This window comes from Capra hircus, chromosome 6 (assembly GCF_001704415.2).
Source record: "Capra hircus breed San Clemente chromosome 6, ASM170441v1, whole genome shotgun sequence".
Lineage (NCBI taxonomy): Eukaryota > Metazoa > Chordata > Mammalia > Artiodactyla > Bovidae > Capra > Capra hircus.
In genome coordinates, this window is record NC_030813.1 from 116553472 (window position 1) to 116580639 (window position 27168).

The 27168-nt window shown below is 54.8% G+C and overlaps 1 protein-coding gene across 1 annotated transcript; it reads right to left on the reverse strand.

The window, feature by feature from the left end:
- TNIP2 (TNFAIP3 interacting protein 2) lies at positions 1 to 26416 on the reverse strand. The gene is made up of 6 exons (XM_018049837.1): positions 26013 to 26416; positions 3514 to 3801; positions 1997 to 2086; positions 1378 to 1626; positions 1057 to 1176; positions 1 to 622 (listed from the first exon to the last, which is right to left on the reverse strand). The coding sequence occupies exons 1-6, from the start codon at positions 26289 to 26291 to the stop codon at positions 359 to 361; spliced, it is 1290 nt and encodes a 429-aa protein (XP_017905326.1). The 5' UTR covers positions 26292 to 26416; the 3' UTR covers positions 1 to 358.

Consider the following 27168-nt stretch of genomic DNA (forward strand, 5'->3'; position numbering starts at 1 on the left):
TTAGCAACTCCCTTTATTACAGAATTGTCACATGATCACGTGTCCAACTTCTAGGGGTGTGGTGAACACCAGTGCAGCGCAACGTGTCTCAATGGAGCTCAGCGCTGGGCTCCACGACTCCCGGGGGGCAAAGCCCCGTGCTGGCCAGCGAGTACGCCCACGGCTGTCCACTCGTGGCCTCGGTCTGGCCGCTTGGGAGACCAGCTCCACGCTAGAAGCTCCAACCCCTACCCCTGCTGCCAGCCCCACCGCAAGTTCCCGCTGACCCAAGGGCGGCCGAGACAGGCTCAGAAGCACCCCCAGCCTGTGCCGGGGGCCGCGAGGGTGGGCGGGGCACGCCCGCCACGGGCCGCCGGGCTCACTGGCAGCACTCGGCCACGTGCCTGAAGAGCTCCTCGCCTTGCTCGTCGCTGAAGCACCGCAGACAGTGGGGGCACTGCAGGTCCCCCTGGCCTCTCCGGGTCACTCCTGAGCACCCGCCCTCCGCGGGGAGGTCCAGCCACTGGGGCCCCGTCCCAGGCCTCCGGCCACCGGCTGCCACAGGCTCCGAAGCGTCGGTCTCTAAATACCTGGGAGATCTGCTCCCTGTGTGAATCCGGCAGGAGACTGGCTCACGAGAATCCTAGGAAAAGGCAGGAGTCCACTCCCAGGGCTGGTCTCGGCTCCAGCGTCTGGAGCCACGTCCGTCGCTGTGCAGGACCCGCACCTTTGCTCTGCCTGGTGTCGAGGCCCAAACGAGGACGTGCCAGGGACAACTGAGGGGTCCGGACCTCCCGCCTGTGCCCATGAGGGACGAGGCTCACGTGGGGGCCACCCCACCACGCAGCACGGAAGGGCCGCGTGCAGGAGCTCCCAGTCGGGGCACGAGGACAGGACAGGCCGGCGGATGCCACCCTCCACGCACACACACGTGCCACCCAGAGGTTTCCGGGCACTGGGCACGGCGGCCCTGCCTAGAGCGGAACCGAGGTCTTAGCAGCCTCAGGAGAGCTCGAAAGGCGTGAGAGAGAAATGAAGACGACCCCCACCCCGGGCCCGAGGAGACCCCGGCTGTACCTGTCTCCTGGACACCTGGCGCTGCAGCGAGGCCACCTGCTTCTCCAGCTCGTGGATGCGGCTCTGCGCCCGCTCCCTGTCGGCCCTCTCCGACGTGAAGTCGTCCTTGTAGGCGAGGATCTGCAAGAGGAGACGCCCGCATCAGGCGGCGGCGGCCCCGCCCCCCGCGGCAGGAGGAGGCCACGCCCCCGACCGCGTCAGGAGGCCCCGCCCCCCGGTGTCAGGAGGAGGAGGCCACGCCCCTGATCCCATCAGGAGGCCCCGCCCCGCGTCAGGAGGAGACGGCGGCCCCGCCCCCTGGCGACCACGGCGCGGCCGCACCTGCTGCTCCAGCATCTGCACGCGCTCCAGCGCCTCGTCCCGCGCGCTCCTCGCCGCAGCCAGCTCCCGCCGCGCCTCCGCGCAGTCATCCATCTTCTCCTCCAACTGTGCGTTGAGCCGGGAAACCTCCTTCCGCATCAGCTCGGGCTCCAGGGGGACTTGCAGGCCCTTCAGCTGCGCGTGGAGCCCCCGCACGTACTCGTCCCTGCTGGCGTCGTAGCGCTGCCACCTAGCGTTGAGGTCCTCCACCTGGGGGCCGGAAAGCACCCTCGAGCCCGCCCGGAATACGAGGCCCGTCCCCACGTGGAGGCCGGCGGCGCCCACTCTGGGCGGTGCGGGGGGGAGCACCCGGACGCGGTGACGGTGGAGTCGCTGCCTGAACGCTGGATTGACAGTGATCCCTGCACCTCATTTAGCAACACGCGAATTAATTTAGGGGTGGAGGACAACCAGACGTGCTCAACACGTCCTTCTGGGCAAACGTGTCGGGGCTTTGGGGACCCTGTGTATCAGCCGAAGCGACCTCAGGGCAGGGGGGACCCCTGGGCACAGCGAGGGGAGGCCCCTCACCCACAGTCCGCAGAGGGCGCTCGGCCCAAGTGCGATCTCAGACACTCACGTGAGTCACTTTCTGCCTCAGCACCCGGTTCTCCTCCCGTAACTTCGCAACCACCTCGTGCAGAGAGTCGTCCCCGTCCGCACACTCGGGCTGCACGAGAAAGGGACCAGATCCCGTGTGACTGCACCTTCCGTGCGGGCACCGAGTTGCAGACGGCCCTGCAGCCGCCCTGCGGCAGGTGCAACGGAGACAGGAAAGGACAGGCGCTACCAGAGGGGATGGTGGTCCTGGCCCCACCCAAGCCCACCCCACGCGGGGGCCAAGCCTCACACTGCCTCCACGCCCGAGAGGCCCAGCGTCACGGCTGGGGCCAGGGTTGGGGGGGGGGGCCGGAAGCCGAGCTCGCTGTGACCAGAGAACTTCCCCGCCCAGGGCCCACGGCCGCCAGGAGCAGGCCCCTCCTTCGGGCCCGCTGTCCCTCCCGTTGGATGTGTTATGTCCGAGATGACCACGGTCAGCTTCAGGGGCTGACTGTCTACAACCTCCCCGGGCATCGCGAGGCTGGTGGGATTCACATCTACAAGCCCACGCGTGCTGACCCAGTCCCAGCAGGGTGGGCAGGGCTAACCGAAAGGCCATCAGAAGTTCAGTCATTTAACAAAGCGGATGGATGGCGGTGACATTATTGTGAGAATTCCCCTCAAATGACAAAGGAACTGCGTGTGCTAACCCTGCGGGCTCGGGAAACCCCGATGACTCGGTGAAGACCAGCGCTGAGAAATGACGCCGGCTTAGAGCCTCAGCCCAGGCCAACCACCACCAGCTTTCAGATCCCCAGAGAGAAAGGGCCGCGTGACTAAGAATCATATGAGTCCACGGCCTGCCCGGAGAGCGCTCTGGTTTCTCAAATGTACCCTGTTCTTTCTGAGGTTCCCCTTCCGTGGGATTCTCAGACCGAGGCCCTCCCCCACGCCTGGCCAAGCTGCTGCAAGAGACTGCAGGGCTCTTCCCAACAGCCCTACATCACAGGGAGCGGTTCTGGACCAAACTGTCACAGCCCCCTGCACCGCCACGACCCCGCAGGCCCCGCTCCCGACAGCCCCCAGAGGAGCCCCGATTTCTCAGGTGGGGGCTTCCTGATGCTGAAACCCACCCGCTCCCCTGCACCCGCACTGCTCCCCCCAACACAGGCCCCGTCCCGAGTAGTGCCATTCAGGGGGCACTGTGCCAAGCGGGGCCCTGCGTCCTCCCTGCCCAGGCCCAAGGCCCCAGCAGGGCCAGGCTGCACTGGAGCTGACAGCCCCGCCCAACCGGAGGCACCCTGGGCCAGCGCTGCCCACACAGAGGCCCCGGCACTGCACACGCCAGCCTCGCTCAGGACACCCCTCCTGCCCCGGCTCTGCTGCTTCATGGAGGCTGGAGAGACCGCAGGGCCACCTCCCCACTGGGCCTGGGGGCAGCTACGGGTCTGCTCTCCTGGACATTCTGCAGGCCCCACCACCCTAGAGGAAATCCCCAGAAGGGCGGGCAAGGCTCTCCCTGAGCCACAAGGCAAGGCCTGCTGCCCCAGGGCCTACCTCAGGGCTCTGCTCCCCCGCAGCCCCCTGTCCCCCCTGGCGTTCATCCAGACACTTGGCCAGATGCTGGCACATGTGGGCTGTGGCAGCCAGGGTCCGCCGCAGCTGGTGGGTCTCGTCGGCCAGGGAGCGACACAGGACGTGGCTGGCGGCCCGGGCCCGCTCCTTCTCCGCCACACTCCTCCGCAGCAGGGCCACCTCCTTCTCCCGCTCGAGCCCAGGCTGGCTCAGAAGCCGCTGCGCCTCCCGCTCCTTCTCCTCCAGCTGCTCCGAGAGTCTCTCGATTTCCTAAGGGGAAGATTTAAAAGCACAACTGATCTGACTGTGGTGCTGGAGAACACTCTTGAGAGTCCCTTGGACTGCAAGGAGATCCAACCAGTCCATCCTAAAGGAAATCAGCCCTGAATATTCATCGGAAGGACTGATGCTGAAGCTGAAACTCCAGTACTTTGGCCACCTGATGCGAAGAACTGACTCATTGGAAAAGACCCTGATGCTGGGAAAGATTGAAGGTGGAGGAGAAGGGGACGACAGAGGATGAGATGCTTGGATGACATCACTGACTTGACGGACATGAGTCTGCGCAAGCTTCAGGACTTGGTGATGGACAGGGAGGCCTGGCGAGCTGCAGTCCATGGGGTCGGGTCGCAAAGAGTCGGAAATGACTGAGCAACTAAACGGAACTGATCTGACTGAAAGAAGCAACGTCAGAAATAACCGTTCACAAAGCAGAAGACGGGCGCAGACGCCCATCCGTATGGAGCGAGCACGTTCACTCGGAGGCTGGCTTCTGAATGGATGGTTAACTCAGGAGTTGTCAGCCCCAAAAGTTCTATCTGAAACGTCATCTAAAATTCTGTTTTCAAGAGCAAACTCATAATGTTAGATTTTACATCATCAAATTAGTAAGTGTGGTAATCCCAAACCTCTTGAAAGAAAGGGCAGAAACTCCCCTGAGGTGGGCAGCCCCCAAAGCCATGCCCACGTTCTCACCCCGACACCTGGGAACGTGACTTCATTTAGCTGTTTCCAGACAGCTGTTCAGTCCGTGAGGATGTAGCTAGTTAAGATGAAGGCACGCTGGATCTGATGGACCCAAATCCAACATCCAGTGTCCTCATAAGAGGCAAGTGTGGACACACAGAGGAGGGCGCATGTGGCCAAAGGCAGAGGCCAGAGTGCTGTGCCCACACGCCAGAGGCCGCCAGGGCGCCAGCAGCCACTGGACGCTGAAGAGAAGGACCCACCCCCACACCCCGACTCGGGGCTTCTGGCCTTCAGAGCAGCGAAGATCAAGTATCTACTGCATTTGTGTTGTGCGTGCTCGCTCACGCCCAGCTCTGTGGCTGTATGGACGGCAGCCGCCAGGCTCCTCTGTGCATGGGATTCTCCAGGCAAGAGTACTGCAGTGGGTTGCCATGCCCTCCTCCAGGGGTCTTCCTGACCCAGGGATCCAGCCCAAGTCTCTTGCGTCTCCTGCATTGGCAGGTGGGTTCTTTACCACCAGCGCCCCCAGGAAGCCTGTCTATTATTGCCTTAGGCCACCCAGCTGATGTTAGAGCAGCTCTGGGAAGCTAGTATCCCCGACCAACATCCTTCAGATGCCGCGGGCTTTCAGCGCCCCCAGTTGGGTTCTGCCCTCGGTTCTGTGCTGTCCCACTTTCAGAGTAACGTCCGCCGTAACGAGCACGCAGGGGAGGTGCAGCAGGAGGCGCCCAATCATCCTGCATGGGGGAAAACAGCTTCTGGAAAGCCAGGGCGGAGCCTTCGCGCACGGGGGGCGTGGCAGGGAGCTTCGGAGCTCTGCTCACGCTCACGAGGGACCCAGAACCTCCCCGCCACGGGCACAACCCTCAACGAGCCCTCTCCTAAGTGCTTTAGGACAAAGCAAAACCGTGCATGGTTCTCAAAGCTTCAAACACAGAAGCAAATAAACGAAAACTTCCTTTTCCCCCAGCAGCCTGCCACACTCCTCAGAGGCAACCACTGCTCCCAACCTGGCCGGGGGCGTCTGGCACGTGTATCTTACGCTCGGGGGTCTGACAGCACTGTCCTGGTGCCCTGCTTTTCTGCTCCTTGGTAAAATGCTGTGTCCCACAGCAGCGCACAACCTGCCTGTTCTCAACTACAGCCTGGAGCTCCACCCAGAGTGCAGGCTGGCTGAGCACACACCTCCAGCTGGCGCGCCCTCCTGCGAACACAGCCACGGGGTGCATCCCTAGAAGGCTCGCAGCTGGGCCTGCCCAAGCCTGGGGTTAGGAGGTAATTGTGGGCATTTCCCTGCTGGTCCAGTGGCTGGAACTCCAAGCTCCCAGTGCTGGGGCCTGGGTTCCATTCCTTGTCAGGGAGCTAGATGCCACATGCTACAACTAAGACCCGGCACAGCCAAATAAAATATTTAAAAAAGAACTGATGGGATGGACCTAGAGGCTATCATACTAAAGTCAGAAAGAAAAAGACCAATACCATATATCACTTATATGTGGAATCTACCCACCACACAGAAACAGAGGACACTCCTGAGGTTGCCAAGGGGTAGGGCGAGCCGGGAGGGCCGGGGTGGGAGTTTGGGATTAGGAGATGCAAACAATTAACAGAGAAGGAACCAACAAGGCCCTACTGTAGAGCAGAGGGGACTGTATTCAACATCCTGTGATAAAGCACACAGGAAAGAGTGCGAGAAAGAGTCCACACTCGACACACAGATACACGCGCGGGCTGCCCGGTGGCTCAGATGGTAAGGGACCCGCGTGCGACGCAGGAGACCTGGGCCCGATCCCTGGGCCAGGAAGAGCCCCTGGAGGAGGGCACGGCAACCCACTCCGGTACTGTCGCCCGGGAAGTCCCATGGACAGAGGGGCCTGTCCACAGTTTACGGGGTCGCAAAGAGCTGGACACAGCTGAGTGACTGACTCACACACGCATGTATACATACACAGCTTTATATGCATAGAACTGACTCACTTTGCTGTATAGTAGAATTAACGAAATACTGTAAATCAGCTATACCTCAACAAAATTAAACAACTGGGGGACTCAGGGGCACGGCCAGGCTCTGGGTCCCTCCCTGGGCCCAAACCCACATCCGTGAGGCAAGAGCCGCTCCCTGAGCATCGGTCACGCCCCATCCACAGATAAGCCCAGTCCGTGACGGCAGCGCGCTAACCAGGTGACCAGAAATACTCTGAAAGCCTCGTCCTCTTTCTCTCGGGGAAGTGTTCTCACGCAGCTCACAGGATCTGTTTCCCGACCAGGGGTCGAGCCCAGGTCCCGGCAGTGGAAGCGAGGCGCGAGGCACTGGACCACCAGAGCTCCCTCGGGGAACTATAAGAGCGCTCTTCTCCCCACTTTCCTCAGACTCTGCTCTAGAAGTGACCAGAAAGACAGGAAGGAAGGGGAACCCCATTAGAAGAATCAGTCAGCCTGGCTCCCCTGGGAAAGGCCTCGGGGAAGACGCTTCCCTGGGCCCTGCTTCCAAGACAGGGACTCACTCGTGAGGGCAGCGGGCGAGGAAGCGAGGTCAGGCCCTGGCACGCGGGCCACGTCCAGCACCAGGTGGACAGGAAATCAGGGCTGGCGACAATGGGTGTGATGAGCACCAGCGGATCAACCTCATCAGCGGGGATCTCGCCCAAAGCTGTCCGGCGCTGGTGCGCCATCAGCCCATCGCACCTCACTGCCCTCTGACCTCACGGGCATCACAGCCAAGCCGGGCGAGGCCCATTCTTGGAAGGCCACTACTTCATCCTTCCTTTGGGCCCTGATGACCTCACCATTGGGCTGAAGGAGGAAAAGAGGCCTCTCTCTGGACCTGGCCAGCGGGCATCAGAACCTCCTCCTGGCACACAGCCCTCCAGCACCAGGCCGGCCCTGCAGGCCCTGTCCAAGGCCTTCCGAGCCCGTCCACACAGCTGAGGCTGCCGGCGGCTGCCAAGGGACTTGGTCTGAGTGAGCCCCATCCAGATAGGGCAACGAGAGCCAACTACAGCCTTCTTAGCCGGAAGTGAAAGTGAAGTCGCGCAGTCGTGTCCGACTCTTTGCAACCCTGTGGACTGCAGCCCACCAGGCTCCTCCGTCCATGGGATTCTCCAGGCAAGAATACTGGAGTGGGTGCCATTTCCTTCTCCTGGGGATCTTCCTAATCCAGGGATCGAACCCAGGTCTCCCGCACTACAGGCAGACGCTTTAACTCTGAGCCACCAGGGAAGCCCCGCCCTCAATGGGAGGGCAGGCTGCCTCTGCAGACTGTTCCAGGGGCACGGAACCTCAAGGCACAAACCCAGACCTGGCGCTGGGCCTCGTACTTACTTGTGTTCCTTAAACACTGGCCACTTCTGAAGGCCCACAGCCTGCAAGGCCCTGTCCTGTGCCTTCCTGTGGGAAATACGGCAGGAGGCCTCCCTCCAGGGGACACAGACCCGGGCCAGCACAGCCCAGCCTCCCCGGGCGCAGCTTCCCGTCCAGCAGCACAGCCCTGTGGGGACCCTGTCGCTGCCAGGGGGACGGACGTGCCTGAGAACATGGACACACGCACCTAAGCTGCACCAAGTCCCCCTCCCAGTGGCTCAAAACCGAATCTGGAGGAATCACTGAGCACAGAGCCCTGTCCCGTGGGGACGGTCACCTCCCTGAAAAGCCACTCAGGTCAGAGGCTGTGGCTTCAGAGCAGCGCCTCTGTCCGCATCTCTATCTGACACGGAAGAGTACTCAGGGTAAACACGTGCTGTGTGTGTGAAAGGTATCAATGTACATATACAAATACACACGGTCTGCACGCACCACCAGTGCAGGCCAGGCCCTGTGGGGCCGGCTTCTAAGGTTCACGGGAGTGAGAGACCGGGAAGGCAGCGAACCTAAGGAGGCAGCGACCGGCCACCCCGGCCTCTGCCTCCACCTCCCGCCGCCCCCTCACGTCCTCTGTGAGGCCGGAGGACTTCGGGCAGCACCTCACCTGCAAGCGTCCTGAGCTGCTCAGATGGAGACAGGCCGAGCAACAGCGCGGCAGGAGGTCCCCGGCTTCAGGGGCTCGTGGGGCTTCCCGAAGACGCTCCTCGCCGCACCCGCCCCAGGAGGCCAGGAGTGTCTGCGAAGAAGGCCGGGGGTGCTGCCAGCAGGACCGGGGCCCCTTCTCCACCTGTTGGCAACACAGACCCAGAACGACCGCACCTGGCCGACTGGGGGGGACTGTGCATCTGAAGGGTGCGCTGGCTGTTCTGTCTTAAAACTCTTCTTTCAAACAGCAGTTTAGAAATGACCTGGCTCTGGCGTCCCTGGTGGCCCACGGGTTAAGAATCTGTCAGTGCAGGGGACACGGGCCTGACCCGTGGAAAAGACCCCCACGTGCCTGCACCACCAGCCGAGCCCATGGGCTGCAACACCTGAAGCCCACTCGCTCTGAACCTGAGCTCCAGGCCAGAGGAGCCACCGAGCGAGAGGCCCCTACCCCGCGCCGGAGAGACAGGCCAGAGCGCCGAAGAGCCGGCACAGCCGTGAGCAGAGGCCAGAAGGACCCACCTGGCTCGCGCGCAGACTTGCCGCACTGAGAGCCTCACCGCCAGGGGCCAGCCGGCGCCGGAGGAACGAGGCAGGCCACTGCAGGCTGCTCCCGCCCGCCAAGGGCCGCCTGACCTACCGCCCCACAGCTGCGTGCAGACCCCGGGCCCCTGCAGCCCCCAGGTTTCAGCACTTGTTGCTCTGAAGTGGGAGACACGCTGGCCCATCTGGCTACATGTCCTAGTCCAGTTCGTAACCACCGTTAGAAACTGCACGCGTCACCCCGTCTCTGCCCCCATCTTCACGGGCTGTCTTATAAGGATACCAGGCACCGGATTAGGGCCCACCCTAGTCCAGGAGGACCTCACTTTATCACACCTGCAAAAGCTGTACTTCCAAGTAAGGTCTCAGTCGCTCAGGCGTCTCTGACTCTGCAACCCCATGGACAGCAGCACGCCAGGCCTCCCTGTCCCTCACCATCTCCCGGAGCTTGCTCAACACACGTCCACCGAGTCGCTGATGCCATCCAGCCATCTCATCCTCTGCCGCCCTCTTCTCCTCCTGCCTTCAATCTTTCCCAGCGTCAGGGTCTGAAAACACTGGAAACAGTGAGTCAGTTCTTCACATGAGATGGCCAAAGTATTGGAGCTTCGGCTTCAGGATCAGTCCTTCCAATGAATATTCAGGACTGATTTCCTTCAGGATGGACTGGTTGGATTTTCCTGCAGTCCAAGGGAGTCGAGAGTCTTCTCCAACACCACAGTTCAAAAGCATCAATGCTTCAGCACTCAAGCCTTCTTTATGGTCCAACTCTCACATCCATACATGACCACTGGAACAACCCGAGCTTTGACTACAGGAACCTTTGTCAGCAAAGTAATGTCTCTGCTTTTTAATATGCTGTCTAGGTTGGTCATAGCTTTTCTTCCAAGGAGCAACTGTCTTTTAATTTCATGGCTGCAATCACCATCTGCAGTGATTTTGGAGCTCAAAAAAATAAAGTCTCTCATTGTTTCCATTGTTTCCCCCATCTGTTTGCCATGTAGTGATGGGACCGGATGCCATGATCTTCGTTTTTTGAATGTTGAGTTTTAAGCCAGCTTTTTCACTCTCCTCTTTCACTTTCATCAAGAGGCTCTTTAGTTCCTCTTTGCTTTCTCCCATAAGGGTGGTATCATCTGCCTATCTGAGGTTGTTGATATTTCTCCCAGCAATCTTGATTCCAGCTTGTGCTTCATCCAGCCCAGCATTTCACATGATGTACTCTGCATCTAACTTAAATAAGCAGGGTGACAATATACAGCCTTGACGTACTCTTTTCCCAATTTGGAACCAGTCCGTGGTTCTATATCCAGTTCTAACTGTTGCTTCTTGACCTGCATACAGCTTTCTCAGGAAGCAGGTAAGATGGTCTGGTATTCCCATCTCTTGAAGAATGATCCACAGTCAAAGGCTTTTGCATAGTCAATGAAGCAGATGTTTTTGTGGAATTGCTTTGCTTTTTTCTGTGATCCAATTGATGCTGGCAATTTGATTTCTGGTTCCTCTGCCTTTCCTAAGTCCATCTTCTACACCGGGAAGTTCTTGGTTCACGTACTGTTGAAGACTGGCTTGAAGGATTTTGAGCATTATCTTGCTCAATGTGAAATGAGTGCAATTGTGTGGTAGTTTGAATATTCTTTGGCATTGCCCTTCTTTGGGACTGGAATGAAAACTGACCTTTTCCAGTCCTGTGGCCATCGCTGAGTCTTCCAAATTTAGACATATTGAGTGCAGCACTTTCACATCATCTTTTAGAGTTTGAAATAGCTCAGCAGAAATCGATCCCCTCTATCTACTAGCCTTGTCCGTAGCGCTGCTCCCCGAGGCCCACCCGACTTCGCGTTCCAGAGCGTCTGGCTCCAGGTGGGTGGTCACACTGTCGTGGTCCCCTGGGTCATGAAGACCTCTCTTGTGCAGTCCTGCGCACGCTTGCCACCTCTTCTGCTTCTGTCAAGTCCACACTGTTTCTGCCCTTCATTGTGCCCATCTCTGCGTGAAATGTTCCCTTGCTATTTCTACTTTTCTTGGAGAAATCTCTAGTCTTTCCCATTCTCTCGCTTTCCTCTATTTCTTTGCATTGTTCACTGAAGGCTGTCTTATCTCTCCTTGCTAGTCTTAGAACTGAGCATTCAGCTGGCTTTACCTTTTCTCCTTGGCCTTTTATTTCTCTTCTTTTCTCAGCTATTTGTAAGGGCTCCTCAGACAACCATTTTGCCTTGCAGAATTTCTTCTTGGGGATGGTTTTGATCCCTGCCTCCTGTACAATGTCACAAACCTCCCTCCACAGTTCTTCACACACTCTGTCTATCAGATCCAATCTCTTGAATCTATTTGTCAAATTTCCATTATATAATCATAAGAAATTTGATTTAAGTCATACCTGAATGGGCTGGTGGTTTTCCCTACTTTCTTCAATTTAAGTCTGAATTTTACAACAAGAAACTCGTTATGTGAGCCACAGGCAGCTCCTGGCCTTATTTTTCCTGACTGTGTGGAGCTTCTTCATCTTTGGCTGCAAAGAATATAATCAATCTGATTTCAGTATTGACCATCTGGTGATGTCCACGTGTAGAGTCTTCTCTTGTGTTGTTGGAAGAGGGTGTTTGCTATGACCAGTGCATTCTCTGTTAGCCTTTGCCCTGCTTCATTTTGTACTCCAAGGCCAAACTTGCCTGTTACTCCAGGTATCTCTTGACTTCCTACTTTTGCATTCCAGTCCCCTATGATAAAAAGGACATCTTTTTTTTGGTGTTAGTTCTGGAAGGTCTTGTAGGTCTTCATAGAACCGTTCAACTTCAGCTTCTTCAGCATTAGTGGCTGGGGCATAGACCTGGATTACTGTGATATTGAATGGTTTGCCTTGGAAACAAACCAAGATCATTCTGTTGTTTTTGGGAGTGCACCCAAGTACTGCATTCAGACTCTCTTGTTGACTATGAGGGCCACTCCATCTCTTCTATGGGGTTCTTGCCCGCGGAGTAGAGGTGATGGTCACCTGAGTTAAGTTCGCCCACCGTCATCCTTTTTAGCGTACTAATTCTTAAAATGTCGGTTTCACTCTTGCCAGCTCTTGGTCGACCAAGGTAGATGGATGCACCTTGATTCATGGGCTAATACCCCTGGCTCCTCGGCAATCCTTTTCTTCACAGCACTGGACTTTAGCTTCAGCACCAGACACATCCGCAACTGGGCGTTTGCACTTCGGCTCAGCCTTTTCCTTCCTCTGGAGCTGTTTCTCTGCTCTTCTCCGTGACACACCAGGCACCGACCAACCTGGGGCGTTCATCTTGCGGTGTGGTATCTTTTCGCCTCTTCACACTGCTCATCGGGTTTCCCAGGCAAGAACGCTGACATGGTTTGCCATTCCCTTCTCCAATGGACCGCATTTTGTCAAGACTCCCTACCAGGACCCATCCATCTCGCATGGCTCTACACAGCACGGCTCACAGTCTCACTGAGTTAGACAAAGCTGTGGTCCGCGTGATCAGTTTGGTTAGTTTTCTGTGACTGTGGTTTTCCTTCTGTCTGCCCGCTGATGGAGAAGGGTAAGAGGCTTGTGCAAGCTTCCTGATGGGAGGGACTGGCTATAGGGAAAACTGGGTCTTGCTCTGGTGGGCAGGGCCATGCTCAGCTTTAATCCAATTTTCTGCCGATGGGCAGGGCTGCACTTCTTCCCTGCACTTTGGCCTGAGGTGGTCCAATCCTAGAGTTGCCATCTCTGTGGCAGGCTACAGGCTCTCTGGCATGGGTAACGGTGGCCTCCGCCACGAGGACGGAGGCCAGCAGGCCGCGCCCCCGGACGGCTGCTGCCAGTGTCCCTGAGCGCACAGCTGGCCACTGGCGACGCGCGCCTCCGCCGCAGACTCACACACTCCCAGGCAAGCCCGGCTCCGGCTCCTGTGGGGCCACGGCCCCTTTCTCCTGGGTCCTGGTGCACACAAGGTTCTGTCTGCTTCCCCAGTCCTTTGGAAGTTCTTGTAGTCACGTCCCGCTGACTTTAAGATCGGACTCCCTGGGACGCCAGTCCCTTTGCCAGGTCGCCAGGTGGGGAAGTCTGTTGCGGCCCCTAGAACTTCTGCGACAGTGTGAGAATGAGAACCTCTTTGGTATAATTGTTCTCCAGCTTATGGGTCACCCAGCAGGCAGCTCCACGGTGGGTGTATAGTCAAAGCTACGGTTTCTCCAGTAGTTATGCACAAATGTGAGAGCCAGACCATAAGGAAGGCTGAGAGCCGAAGAATTGATGTTTTTGAACTGTGCTGCTGGAGAAGGCTCTTAAGAGTCCTTTGGACAGCAAAGAGATCAAACCAGTCAATCCTAAAGGAAATCAACCCTGAATGTTCATTGGAAGGACTGATGCTGAAGCTCCAATACTTTGGCCACCTGATGCGAAGAGCCAACTCACTGGGAAAAAACCCTAAAGCTGGGAAAGGTTGAGGGCAGGAGGAGAAAGGGACAACAGAGGATGAGATGATTGGATGGCATCATCGAATCAATGGACATGAGTTTGAGCAAACTCCAGGAGATGGTAAAGGACAGGGAAACTTGGTGTGCTACAGTCGATGGGGTCGCAAAGAGTTGGACATGACTTAGTGGGTGAACAACAACAATAAACTTAGAAAGATCTCCAATCAGCAATAACTTTACACGGTAAGGAACTAGAAAAGAAAGAACAGACTAAACCCAAAGCTAGCCAAAGGAAGGGAAAAAGAGTAGGGCAGATAAATGAAGCAGAGAACAGGAAACCTATGAGAGAGATCAATGGAGCCAAAAGTTAGCTCTTCAGAAAGATCAGCAAAATGGATAAACTTTAGCTAGACATATTATAAAAAGAAAGAAGACACCAATTACTAAAATCAGCCATGTAAGTAGAGATATTACCAATTCTGTGAAAATAAAAATGATTACAAATGAGTACTATGAACAACCATAAACCAGAAAATTAGATAAGCTAGATGAGACAAATTCTTAAAAACACAATTTCTACCAAGACCAAATCACAGAGAAACAAAAACTCAACAGATATCTAACTATCAACAGTAAGGAGTCAGTTCAGTTCAGTCGCTCAGTCGTGCCCGACTCTTTGTGACCCCATGAATCGCAGCACACCAGGCCTCCCTGTCCATCACCATCTCCCGGAGTTCACTCAGACTCACGTCCATCGAATCCGTGATGCCATCCAGCCATCTCATCCTCTGCCGTCCCCTTCTCCTCCTGCCCCCAATCCCTCCCAGCATCAGAGTCTTTTCCAATGAGTCAACTCTTCGCATGAGGTGGCCAAAGTACTGGAGTTTCAGCTTTAGCATCATTCCCTCCAAAGAAATCCCAGGGCTGATCTCCTTCAGAATGGACTGGTTGGATCTCCTTGTAGTCCAAGGGACTCTCAAGAGTCTTCTCCAACACCACAGTGCAAACGCATCCATTCTCCGGCACTCAGCCTTCTTCACAGTCCAGCTCTCACATCCACAGTAAGGAGAGTGAATCAGTAATCAAAGATCTGCCCACAGGGCCTCCCCGGTTGCTCAGTGGTCAGTCCACGTGTCAGCGCAGGAGACACGGGCTCGATCCCTGATCAGGGAGGATCCCAGACGCTGCAGGGCAACCTAGCCTGTGCGCCTCAGCCATGAACCCACACCCCGGAGCCCAGGGATGCCAACCCCTGCCGCCCACATGCTCTAACGTCCGTGCTCCTTAAGAGAGGCCTGCGCCCCGCGGGAGAGCAGCCCCTGCCCCCCTGCCAGAGAAAGGCCCGCACAGCAACGAAGGCCCAGCCAGCCAGAAACACATCACTTAAAAATATCTCCCTACAAGAAAAGAAAAGAGGCTTGACAGTTAAGATTTTATCAGTGAATTCTATCCAGTATTTAAACAAGAAATATTAGTAATACCAACTCCTCCCAAACTCTTCCAAAAAACTGAAGAGGAGGGAACATCTCCTAACTTATCCTGTGAGGTCAGCAGGCAGACAAAGACACAAGAAAGCAACAACCTAATATCCCTTATGAACACGGATGAAAAATTCTCAATAAAGTACGGGCACGCACGCTCTCTCAGCCGTGTCTCATTCTTTGTGACCCCATGGACTGCAGCCCACCAGGCTCTTCTGTCCACGGGCTTCTCCAGGCAAGAACACTGGAGTGGGCTGCCATGCCCTCCTCCAAGCCCACACACTCTATCTGAAGACAATTAGATAACTGTTGATCAATGTCTAATAAACAATAACAACAGGAGAATGAGGTCTTCCGAGGCGCATGAAACACAACTGTGTGTTCATGTTTGCTTTCTATCTATGACAGCATCAATCCCGTGCAATGAAATGAAAGTACTGTTATTAATCTTTTCTAATCACAACTTTTTTCACCACATTTGTTACATGTAGATTTGGGTAATAACACTACCCTGCTGTGGTTACGTTCACAAACGTATTTCATCAAAAAAAAGGAAGGGGAGGAGGAAGGAACTGATCAAGGTAACATACTACATTACCAGAAGGAGGGGAAGAAAACATACGATCGTGTCAAGTGATGCAAAAGAGCTTTGGACAGAATTCAACACTTTCATGATAAAAACACGCGACAAACAGGAACAAAAGGAAACCACCTCCGCCTAACAAAGGCCATAGGGAAGCCCACAGCGACCACCATGCTGCTGCTGCTCAGTGGCCATGTTATGTCCACCTCTTTGCCACCATCTCCCAGAGTTTGCTCGACGGATGTCTGTTGAGTCCATGAGGCCATCCAACCGTCTTATCCTCTGTCACTCCCTTCTCCTCTTGCCCTCAATCTTTCCCAGCATCAGGGTCTTTGAGTTGGCTCTTCGCATCAGGCGGCCAAAGTACTGGAGCTTCAACTTCAGTATCTGTCCTTCCAGTGAATAGTCAGGGTTGACTTCCTTTAGGATGGACTGGTTGGATCTCCTTGCAGTCCAAAGGACTCTCAAGAGTCTTCTCCAGCACCACAGTTCAAAAGCATCAATTCTTAGCGCTCAGCCTTCGGGGGTTGGGGGGGGGGAATTACAAAGCCACTTCCATTTAAAACAGCATCAAAAAGAATACAATACTTAGGAATAAATTTAATCAAAGAGGTGAAAGACTTGTACGCTGAAAACTATAAAATATTTACTGAAAGAAATTAAAGGAGAACTTCCAGGGTGGCCCAGCGGTTAAGACTCCCTCTCCCTCTGCAGGGGGTATAGGTTTGATCGGAAACTGAGACCCCACATGGCACACAGCACGCCCCCCCAAAAATCAAAGAAGACATAAATAAATGGAAATATATCCAATGTTCAAAGATAATAAAATTTAATCTTGTTAAGATGTCAATATTATTCAACGTGATCTACAAAGTCAAGGTGACCTCTATCAAAATGCCAGGGAATCCCCTGAAAATCCAGTGGTTAGGACGCAAGTGTTCTCACTGCTGTGGACAGGGTTCATTTCCTGGCCAGGGAACTAAGATCCCACGAGCCGTGCAGCTCAGCTCAGTCACGCAGTCGTGTCGGACTCTTTTCGACCCCATGGACTGCAGCACGCCAGGCTTCCCTGTCCATCACCAACACTTGGAGCTTTTCAAACTCATGTCCATCGAGTTGGTGATGCCATCCGGCCATCTCATCCTCTGTTGTCCCCTTCTCCTCCTGCCTTCAATCTTTCTCAGCATCAGGGTCTTTTCAAACGAGGCAGTTCTTGGCATCAGGTGGCCAAAGTGTTGGAGCTTCAGCTTCAGCATCAGTCCTTCCAGTGAATATTCAGGACTGATCTCCTTTAGGATGGACTGGTTGGATCTCCTTGCTGTCCAAGGGGCTCTCAAGGGTTTTCTCCAGCATCACAGTTCAAAAGCATCAATTGTTTGGCATTTAGCCTTCTTCATGGTGCAACTCTCACATCCATACATGACTCGTGGAAAAATCATAGCTGTGACTATCCAGACCTTTGCTGGCAAAGTGATGTCTCTGCTTTTTAATAAGCTGTCTAGGTTTGTCATAGCTTTCCTTCCAAGGAGCAGGTGTCTTTTAATTTCATGGCTGCAGTCACCATATGCAGTGATTTGGGAGCCCAAAAAAGTAAACTCTGTCACTGTTTCCATTGTTTCCCCATTTGTTTGCCATGAAGTGATGGGACCGGATGCCATAATCTTTGCTTTTTGAATGTTGAGTTTTAAGACAGCTTTTACACTCCCTTCTTTCACTTTCATCAAAAGACTCTTTAGTTCCTCTTTGCTTTCTACCATAAGGGTGGTATCATCTGCATATCTGAGGTTATTGATATTTCTCCCGGAAATCCTAATTCCAGTTTGTGCTTCATCCAGCCCAGCATTTCACATGATTTCTCAGATTTCTCAGGAGGCAGGTCAGGTGGTCTGGTATTCCCATCTCTTTAAGAATCTTCCGGTTTGTTGTGATTCACACAGTCAAAGCCTTTGGCATAGTCAATAAAGCAGATATTTTTCTGGAACTCTCTTGCTTCTATGATCCGAAGGATGTTGGCAATTTGATCTCTGGCTCCTCTGCCTTTTCTGGCTTCCCTGATAGCTCGGTTGATAAAGAATCTGCCTGCAGTGCAGGAGACCCCAGTTCAATTCCTGGGTCGGGAAGGCTACCCACTCCAGTATTCTTGGGCTTCCCTGTGGCTCAGCTGGCAAAGAATCCAGCAGCAAGGCGGGAGACTGGGGTTCAATCCCTGGGTTGGGAAGATCCCCTGGACAAGGGAAAGGCTGCCCACTCCAGTATTCTGGCCTGGAGAATTCTGTGGACTCTATACTCCATGGGGTTGCAAAGAGTTGGACACAACTGAGTGACTTTCACTTTCACTGTCTTTTCTAAATCCAGCTTGAACATCTAGAAATTCACGGTTCATGTGTTGTTGAAGCCTGGTGTGGAGAATTTTGAGCGTTACTTTGCTAGGGTGTGAGATGAGTGCAATTGTGCAGTAGTTTGAGCATTCTTTGGCATTGCCTTTCTTTGGGATTGGAATGAAAACTGACCTTTTCCAGTCCTGTGGTCACTACTGAGTCTTCCAAATTTGCTGGCATATGGAGTGCAACACTTTCACAGCATCATCATCGAGGATTTGAAATAGCTCAACTGGAATTCCATCACCTCCACTAGCTTTGTTCGTAGTGATGCTTCCTAAGGCCCACTTGATTTCTCACTCCAGAATGTCTGGCTCTAGGTGAGTGATCACACCATCGTGGTTATCTGGGTCATGAAGATCTTTTTTGTAGAGTTCTTCTGTGTATTCTTGCCACCTCTTCTTAATATCTTCTGCTTCTGTTAGGACCATACCGTTTCTGTCCTTTATTGTGCCCATCTTTGCATGAAATGTTCCCTTGGTATCTCTAACTTTCTTGAAGAGATCTCTAGTCGTTCCCATTCTATTGTTTTCCTCTATTTCCTTGCACTGATCACTGAGGAAGGCTTTCTTATCTCTCCCTGCTATTCTTTGGAGCTTTGGAACCCGCGAGCTGTGCAGCCCAGACAAAAACTGAAAAATCTCAATGATTTTTTTTGTTTTTGTTTTTTTTTGCAGAAAAACTGATCCTAAAATTCATATGCAATCTGAAAGGACCCCAAATAGCCAAAACAATATTAAAAAAAGAAGAAGAAGAAGAAGGCGTCCTGATTTCAGAACTTATGAAAAGCTACAGTAATGAAAATGGTGAGCACTGACAAACATACAGACCAAAGAAAGCGACGCAGAGCCCGGAAATCGACCCCCGCCTGGCGGACGGGTTGAGAAGGGCGCTAGGACCTTTCAATGGGAAGGACAGGCTTTTCAAAAAATGGTGCTAGGAAAACCGGATATCCGCTTGCCAAAGAATGAAGCTGGACCTTTATCTAAAACCATACATGAGGACTTCTGTAGTGGGCCAGTGGTTAAGAATCCACGTGCTGTAGAGGGCACAGGTTCGATCCCTGGTCTGGGAAGAACTCACAAAATGCAGAGCGACTCCGCCCGCGAGCCACAGCTGCTGAAGCCTGCGCGCCCCTGAGCCCTCGCTCCACAGGAGGAGCCGCCGCGACGGGGGCCCACTCACCACAGCCAGAGCAGCGCAGCGGCAGGGACCTGCTGCGGCCGAAGACAGACAGACAGACAGCGCTTAGATACAGGAAAACTGGCTCAGATGGACCAAAGACTGAAACCTGACACCTTACACTATAAAACTCTTGGAAGAAACACAGGGCGAAAATTTCATAACACTGCACTTGACAATGATTTCTTGGTTATGGCATCCAAGGCACAGGTAGCAAAAGAAAACCCAGACAAACTGGCAATTTTTTAAATGAAAGTTTAAAAATTTTGCACACGAAAAGACAGTATCTGTGGAGCAAAAAGACAATCTACAGAATGAGATGTTCAGTTCAGTTCAGTTGCTCAGTCGTGTCTGACTCTTTGCGACCCCATGAACTGCAGCACGCAGGCCTCCTTGTCCATCACCAACTCCCGGAGTCCACCCAAACCCACGTCCATTGAGTCGGTGATGCCATCCAACCATCTCATCCTCTGTTGTCCCCTTCTCCTCCTGCCTTCAATCTTTCCCAGTATCGGGGTCTTTTCCAATGAGTCAACTCTTCGCATCAGGTGGCCAAAGTACTGGAGTTTCAGCTTCAGCATCAGTCCTTCAAATGAACACCCAGGACTGATCTCCTTTAGGATGGACTGGTTGGATCTCCTTGCGGTCCAAGGCACTCTCAAGAGTCTTCTCCAACACCACCATCAATTCTTTGGCGCTCAGCTTTCTTCACAGTCCAACTCTCACATCCATACATGACCACAGGAAAAACCATAGCCTTGACTAGATGGACCTTAGTCAGCAAAGTAATGTCTCTGCTTTTGAATATGCTATCTAGGTTGCTCATAACTTTCCTTCCAAGGAGTAAGCGTCTTTTAATTTCATGGCTGCAATCACCATCTGCAGTTATTGTGGAACTCAGAAAAATAAAGTCAGCCAGTTTCAACTGTTTCCCCACAGAATGAGATGAAATATTTGCAAACTATATATCTGTTAAGGGATTAGTATCTAGCATATATAGAGTACTCCTGAAATTCAACAAAATAACCCAGTTCAAAAACAGGCAAGGACCTCCCTGGTGGCCCAGTGGTTAAGAATCCACCTTGCAATGCAGGGGACGCAGGTACAATCCCTGGTTGGGGAACTGAGACCCCACCGCAGAGCAACTAAGCCTACGAGCCACACCCAGAGAGCCTGGGTGCACAGCTGCTGAGCCTGCACGCGCCGCAGCCTGAGCGCTGCCATGAGGGCCCACGCGTCACGAGCAGAGCCCGCGTGCCGCAACCGAGACCTGACGTGACCAAGTAAGCAAGAACCTTTAAGACTGGGCAGAAGGCTTGGCGCTCCCTCAGAGGAAGCAGAAAAATGGCCAATAAGCACACGAAACGATGCTCAACATCACTTATCATTAAAAGGAACTGCAAACCAAAACTACAGTAATTTTGTACTAAACTGTTCTTGCTTAGTTGCTAAGTCACGCCCAGCTCTTTGTGAGCCCATAGACCCAGCCCGCCAGGCTCCTCCGGGATGTCCCAGGCAAGAATACTGGAGCAGGTTGCCATTTCCTTCTCCAGGGGATCTGCCCTACCCAGGGCTCGAACCCACAACTAATGCATTGGGAGGTGGATTCTTTACCACTGAGCCCCCAGCAAGGCCCCTGTACTAAATTACCACACACCTATTAGGCTGCCTACTAACAAAAACACAGCGAATAGCAACGCCGGTTAGGATGTGGAGAAACTGGAACCCTTCTGCCCTGTTTACGGGAATGTAAAATGGTGCAGCCACTGCGGAAAAACAGTATGGAAGTCCCTCAAGAAATTAAAAACAGAAATATCACACAATCCAGCAATTTAGCAATTCCACTTCTGGATAAAGATCCAAAAGAACTGAAAGAAGGATCTCAAAGAGATATTTACACACTTATGTTCATAACAGCAGTGATATCTGCAAGAGCTAAAACATGGAAGAGACTCACGTGCCCACAAGAGAGGAATAGACAGAAGCAAAATGTGGAGTACTATTCAGCCTTAAAAAGGAAGGGAATTCTTACAGATGCTACAGCATGCATGAACCTCGAGGACATCATGCTGAGTGAAATAAACTAGTCACAGAAAGATAAACAGTGTGCTATTCCATTTATACGAGGCATCCAGAGCAGTCAAAATCACAAAGTAAAGTGGTGCTTGCCAGCGGCGTGGGGACAAAACAGGGAGGTGGGAACTACTGTCTGATGGGCACAGAGTTTGCTGCACAAGCTTAAGAGGCATGGAAACAGATGGTAAAAAAAAAAAAAAAAAAGAAACACACACACACCCGGTACATACACAAAACCTAATATAGCCTATTTTAAAGAGCACACGCTCTCCCACTCATAACAGCACAGCAGAAGGCAAGGCGCAACTCGACACATGAGGACCAGGCAGGGCCCGCGAGGCTCGCACCCAGGGCAGCGATGAGACGGGGCTGCAGAGCTGCAGCCGCCGTTATTCCAGAAGGCCTTCACTGCAAGAGCTATGCGCAGCCATCCGTCCAGAGCGCGCGTGACAAACAAGGTATGGTCTGAGCCCCACCGTGGCGGCAAAACAGATCAGAATTCTCAAGACTGATCTGGCCCCATGAGAACTGCCGCCTGCCCACAAACGCTCTGATCAGCTGGCCGTCCTCCCGCACCTCTGGGCCTCCGGGTCGTCCCCAAGCAAGTTAACCCATTCCTTTCGTTGGTTTCATTCTGCACAGTCACTTCAGCGAACCCAGGGCCTCTGCGAGGTGTAAACCTCTCCATTCTTCCACGCGCTCTGTGACCAACCCCAGAGACATGCAGGGGTAAGCACCAAACGTATAACTCCGTAAGACACCAGATCATTTAACTGCTCCTTAACTTAAAATCCTAAAACGAAACACACATGTCAGAGGTAAAAGGGCCAGCAGTGCTAGAACTGCAGACCTGACTCTGCCTGAGCGCTGCTGAGAGCCTGGGGCCCCGGGACGCTGGGGAGCCCCGGCAGCTGAGCACCAGCGGGCACCGCACCCGGCTCGGGAGGGGTGCGCTCGGTGCCCTCTACACCCATCTATGACTCCTGGTGTCCACAACGTAAGGTCAGTGGTGCAGACCACGAACCTTCCTGCTGCCCCGGTGAGTTCCAACCCACCTTCCCCAGGAGGAGGGAGAGAGCTGGACTGAGGAAGACACCTATCTCCCAAAGGCATTTAAAACGACGCAGACAAGAAGACATTGACATCGTGATGTTAGGGAACTAACATGGAAGCAGGCTTGTCCAGGCTTCCGATGCGGAACAGCAAGGCCCGGACCTGCTTCTGACCCGCCTGGCCACTTCCTGGATCACGTGCCTGCCCACCAGCACACCAGTTGTCACCAGCGAATCAAGTGGCACTTCAGATAAGCCAGGGAGAGGGTCCTGGCATTTCCTGAGACCCTGGAGGTCTGGCTAGGCCCCAGGATTCAAGAAGTCTTGTGATTCACAAAGTGAAACAAACAGTGTCTGAAGCCACCGAGCGTGCATTGTGTGTGTGGCGATTGGTTTCTTTTGTTAACGAATCCTGAAAACCTGAAACAAAAGTACAACTTTCAGTAAAACACATGATATTAAGTAAAACTGTAGAAGACAGCATGAATCCAACCGCGCCAAACGTATACAAACCCTGTAGTTAAGGGAAAAACAGGGAAGAGGCATGCCAAGAGATTAACACTGGTTATCTCCCTTGCAGCGCCATTACGGCGGCTGTCTTCTTCTTTATTCTTTCCTCAACTGCTCAGATATTCAAAATTACTGTTATTAAAAAAAAAAAACACGTCTGTCTTTCACTCTTGGCTGCAGGGCCAAGCCTGGCAGTAAAAATTCTCTTCTGCAGGCCTAGATTCTTTACTGGGGAAGCCTGGGTAATAAGGATGCACCAAATGGGCTAACAGATCAGCGCTCACCAAAAGGTCTGGGGCAGTTCCAAACAGCTGTTGTGGGAAATACTATTGCTCTTGCTCCTGATTTGAGTATTTAATGATATTTCATGCAGACAGACATAATATCAATGGCAAGGATAAGAAAGCGGGAAAGTAAGGATTTAAGTCGGCTTTTAGACACTCCGGCAGCTTCCCACTCTGTCATCACTCCCTGCAGAGCAGAGGTGTTACTACTGAAAGATACATTCACAACTAGGGCTAAAAGAGACCCAGGACATTAGGGTCCACATGGCCCTGAACCCAACACAACCCACACACACGAGGAGCCTACAGCCACGCGCTACACACACACCCAGCCCGGTGCCTGCACACACAGCGCAGGACTCCACATGAACACACACACACACAGAGCCTCTCACGCACACACACAATCCAGATACAAACAACACCCACACTCATCCCTCAGACCCAACACAGGCACGCACCCCTCAGACCCAACATGGGAGCAGGTCCCTCTGAATTCAGCTGGTACACAACCATCAGAATCAATACCGGCACACGCACAAGCCTCAGAACCATCACAGACAAGACAACCTACAGAATCCAACACACACACACCCCTCCCAGAGCCCAAACGAGCGCCCACGCCCCTCAGAACCCAAAACACACACACAGACACACATACCACGCAGGACATACACGCTTCAGAAACCAGCAGAGACAAGCACACTCCTCAGACGCGTATGGGGATACTTCACCCAGAACCCAGCAAACGCAGACGCCCTTCAGAGCCAGCACACACAGCCCTCACACCCAACACAGACAGGCAGACTCCCGAGACAGACACAACACGGACACACAACCCTCAGACCCGCCATGAGCACACACCCATCAGACACAACACGGACACACACAACCATCAAAACCCAACATAGGAACAAACCCTTCAGGACAGACTCACAGGCCGCAGACCCTAGGCACACCGCTCAGACACCAGCAAGTCCCTGAGAACCAACGAGGACTCCACTCCCCAGAACCAGAACGGCACACTTTCCTCAACTGAACATGGAAGCAAACACTTGAGATCCAACATGTGCCACACACCCTCAGACACGACACACACACACACTCATCAACCCAACACAGAAACACACTCCTCAGATCCAACATGGGACCCACACATGCTGCAGAACCAACACGGACAAGTACTCTTTACGCCAAAAATGGGCGCACACTGCTTAGAACACAGCTAGGAAACACAGCCCTCAAGGCCGACACGGACACACAACCCTCAGACCCACCATGAGCACACACCCATCAGAAACAACACGGACACACACAACCATCAAAACCCAACATAGGAACAAACCCTTCAGGACAGACTCACAGGCCGCAGACCCTAGGCACACACACACACCGCTCAGACACCAGCATGTACAAACACACCTCACAACCAACACAAAGGGGGAAGGAGAGCGGGATGGATTCAGAGTAGCACCTACATCACTGTGCGTGAAACAGACAGCCACTGTTTCACAAGGGAAGCTGCTGTGTGACACAGCTCACATCCAACGCTCTGTAACAACCTAGAGAGGGGGACAGGGTGGGGCAGGAGGCAGGGGACATGTGTGTCCCCACGGCTGACTCGTGTGACCTACGGCAGAAGCAATTATCCTCCAGTTAAAAATAATCTGTAAACAAGCTAATTAAAAACAATACAACCACACACTCCTTAGAATTAATATGGGCACACGTAACCCTCAGACACAACACAGGCACACAGCCCTCAACACAACCAGGGACCATCACCCTTCAGAACCCACCACGGGCGCAGACACACCCCCAGACTCTGCACAGGCGCACACACACATCTCAGACCCAGTAGGGATAAACACACCCAGCACCCCAAACCCACACACACACCACTCAGAGCTGCTACAGACACACAGCCTCTAGAATCGATAGAAGCACAAACACCTCTCAGAACGGAGCCGGGGGAGACACAGTCCTCAGCCCCAACATGGGAGCAGATAGCGAGCCTGACACACACTCGAGAGCCAGCAGCGACCAACAACCCTCAGATCTAAGAGGCACACAACCTCTCCGAGCAGAGTCCTCCAGAACCCCACACAGAAACACACACTCCTCAAAACCAGCACAGACACACGCACCCTTCAGGACCAAAATGGGCGGGTCCCAACAGTGGCAAGCCTCAGAGCCACACAGACACACACATCCCTCAGAAGCCAACCAGGGAGCAGACGGCTCAGCACAACCGAACGTACAAACCCTCAGAACCACACAACCCTTAAGAGGAGCGCAGACCCCTTAGAGCCCAAGGGCCGCGCAAGCACACCACAGCATGGGCGCACACACTCCTCAGAACCTTCGGGACACACAACCGCCAGACTCAGCAAAGCCACACACACCCCCCAGAAGCCAACGCACACTCACCTGAGAAATCACACACACACACACACACACACACACACACACACACACACACACACAGCACTAAGAACCCAACATGGTCGCAACCACCCCTCAGACCCGACGCTGGAACAGACACGCCCCTCATAACCCACAGGGACACACACCCCTCAGGCCCCACATGGTAACGCCGCACACACACCAACACGCACACACCCCTCAGAACCACCTCGACATCCATCCCATAGCGTCAGAGAGGACAAACCCCTCCCAACCGACAGGGTCACACAACCCCCAGACTAACTGGCACACACACCTCTCAGAACCTGAGGGAGCGAGACACACTCCTTCAGACGCAGCAAGGCTCAGACGCCTCAAAAGCCAGCACACGCACGCACATCCCCTGAGCCAAGGCGCACACGCACGGCAGAGCCCGGCTCGACGCTCAGCCCTTACACCCCTCGCGGCGCGCACCGCCCAGAACCCCAGACGCAGCGGCTCCGCCGCGGCAGACCACGCACGCCTCACGCCCGACGGGCACACGCACCCTCCGGGGACACGCGCCCCCGGGAGCCCCCGGGAAGCCTGGCCCCGCCGCCCCGCACCTGGCGCAGCGCGGCCTCCGCGGCGCCGCCGTCCCGCTGCCGCAGCTGCTCCCGGAAGCGCGCCACCTGCTCCAGCAGCGCGTCCACGAGCGACGGCGCCGTGTCCCCCTCGAGCGCGGCGAGCCGGGCGCGGAGGCGCGCGATGAGGGCGTCCCGGGCCGCCAGCTGGTCTTGCAGGCGCTTCAGCCGCTGCCCCGCCTCGTGGTACAGGCCGCAAAGCGCGGCAGCCGCGCTCGGGGCGCCCTCCCGCCCCCCGGACTCCGCATCCCCGGACGACATGGCTGCGGACCTGTCCCGGAGGCGCGGACCGCCGGCAACTTCCGTGCCGGGTCTGGGCCGGGGGAGCAGTGGGGCGGCCCACCTTCCCGGAACTTTTCCCGGCGCGCCCCGCCCTCCGCGGAGATCCCGGGCCCGCCCCGCGCCGAGAGGCAGGCCCCGCCCCCCCGCGGACAGCGTGGCCCCGCCCCCCGCGGACAGCGTGGCCCCCGCCCCCGCCGAGCCGCAAGACCCCGCCCCCACGGAGAGCCTGACCCGCCTCCTGCCGAGCCGGCAGGCCCCGCCCCGCGGACAGCTGGGTCCCGCCCTCGCCGAGCCGCCAGGCCCCGCCCCCGAGGAGATCTGGACCCTGCCTGCCGCGCGGACCTTGGCCACGCAGGGTCCCCACCCGCCCGGGTCCTGCGGGCGCTCCACCGGCGGTTCCTGGCCTGTCCCAGCAGCCTCATCGGCTTGTGTCGCGGGAGCTTTCAGAGAGTCAGGCGCGGACAAGGAGAGGGGTCAAACGGCCTCTATTTCGCTCCTGACGGAAGGAAAAGAAGTGGCCAGAGAGACGACCCCGAGTGTTAGCCCCGAGCGTGGGCCCGGACCCCTGGGCTGCAGGCCGGCTGCCACGCCGAGCACCGGGAAAAGGGCGACCTCTCAGGAACTGAGCCCGGCGAGGTACCCAGCCCACCAGCGAGATTCCAGAGCCCGCATCCCCTCTCCGAGGTGTAGGAACTCCTCTTAGGGTAGAAGGCAGGAGGGAGCTGGCCCTTTCCTGCCCTGTTTCTCCATCCGCTCCATCTGCCGGCTCCCAGGCCGACTCCGAGGGTTTTCCCATGGCTCCAGGGCTGTTTACTTTTTCAGACTCCGAGTGTCCTCCACTGTAATGCCCAAGCAC

What these genes read in the sequence shown, in the direction of transcription:
- TNIP2 (XM_018049837.1), bottom strand. Translation starts at nt 26,291, where the DNA reads ATGTCGTCCGGGGATGCGGAGTCCGGGGGGCGGGAGGGCGCCCCGAGC. An exon ending in TGAGGCAGAAAGTGACTCAC is followed by an intron (nt 1,627 to 1,996) that starts GTGAGTGTCTGA and finishes TCCGGCCCCCAG; the next exon opens with GTGGAGGACCTCAACGCTAG. An exon ending in TGCAGATGCTGGAGCAGCAG is followed by an intron (nt 1,177 to 1,377) that starts GTGCGGCCGCGC and finishes CTCCTCTTGCAG; the next exon opens with ATCCTCGCCTACAAGGACGA.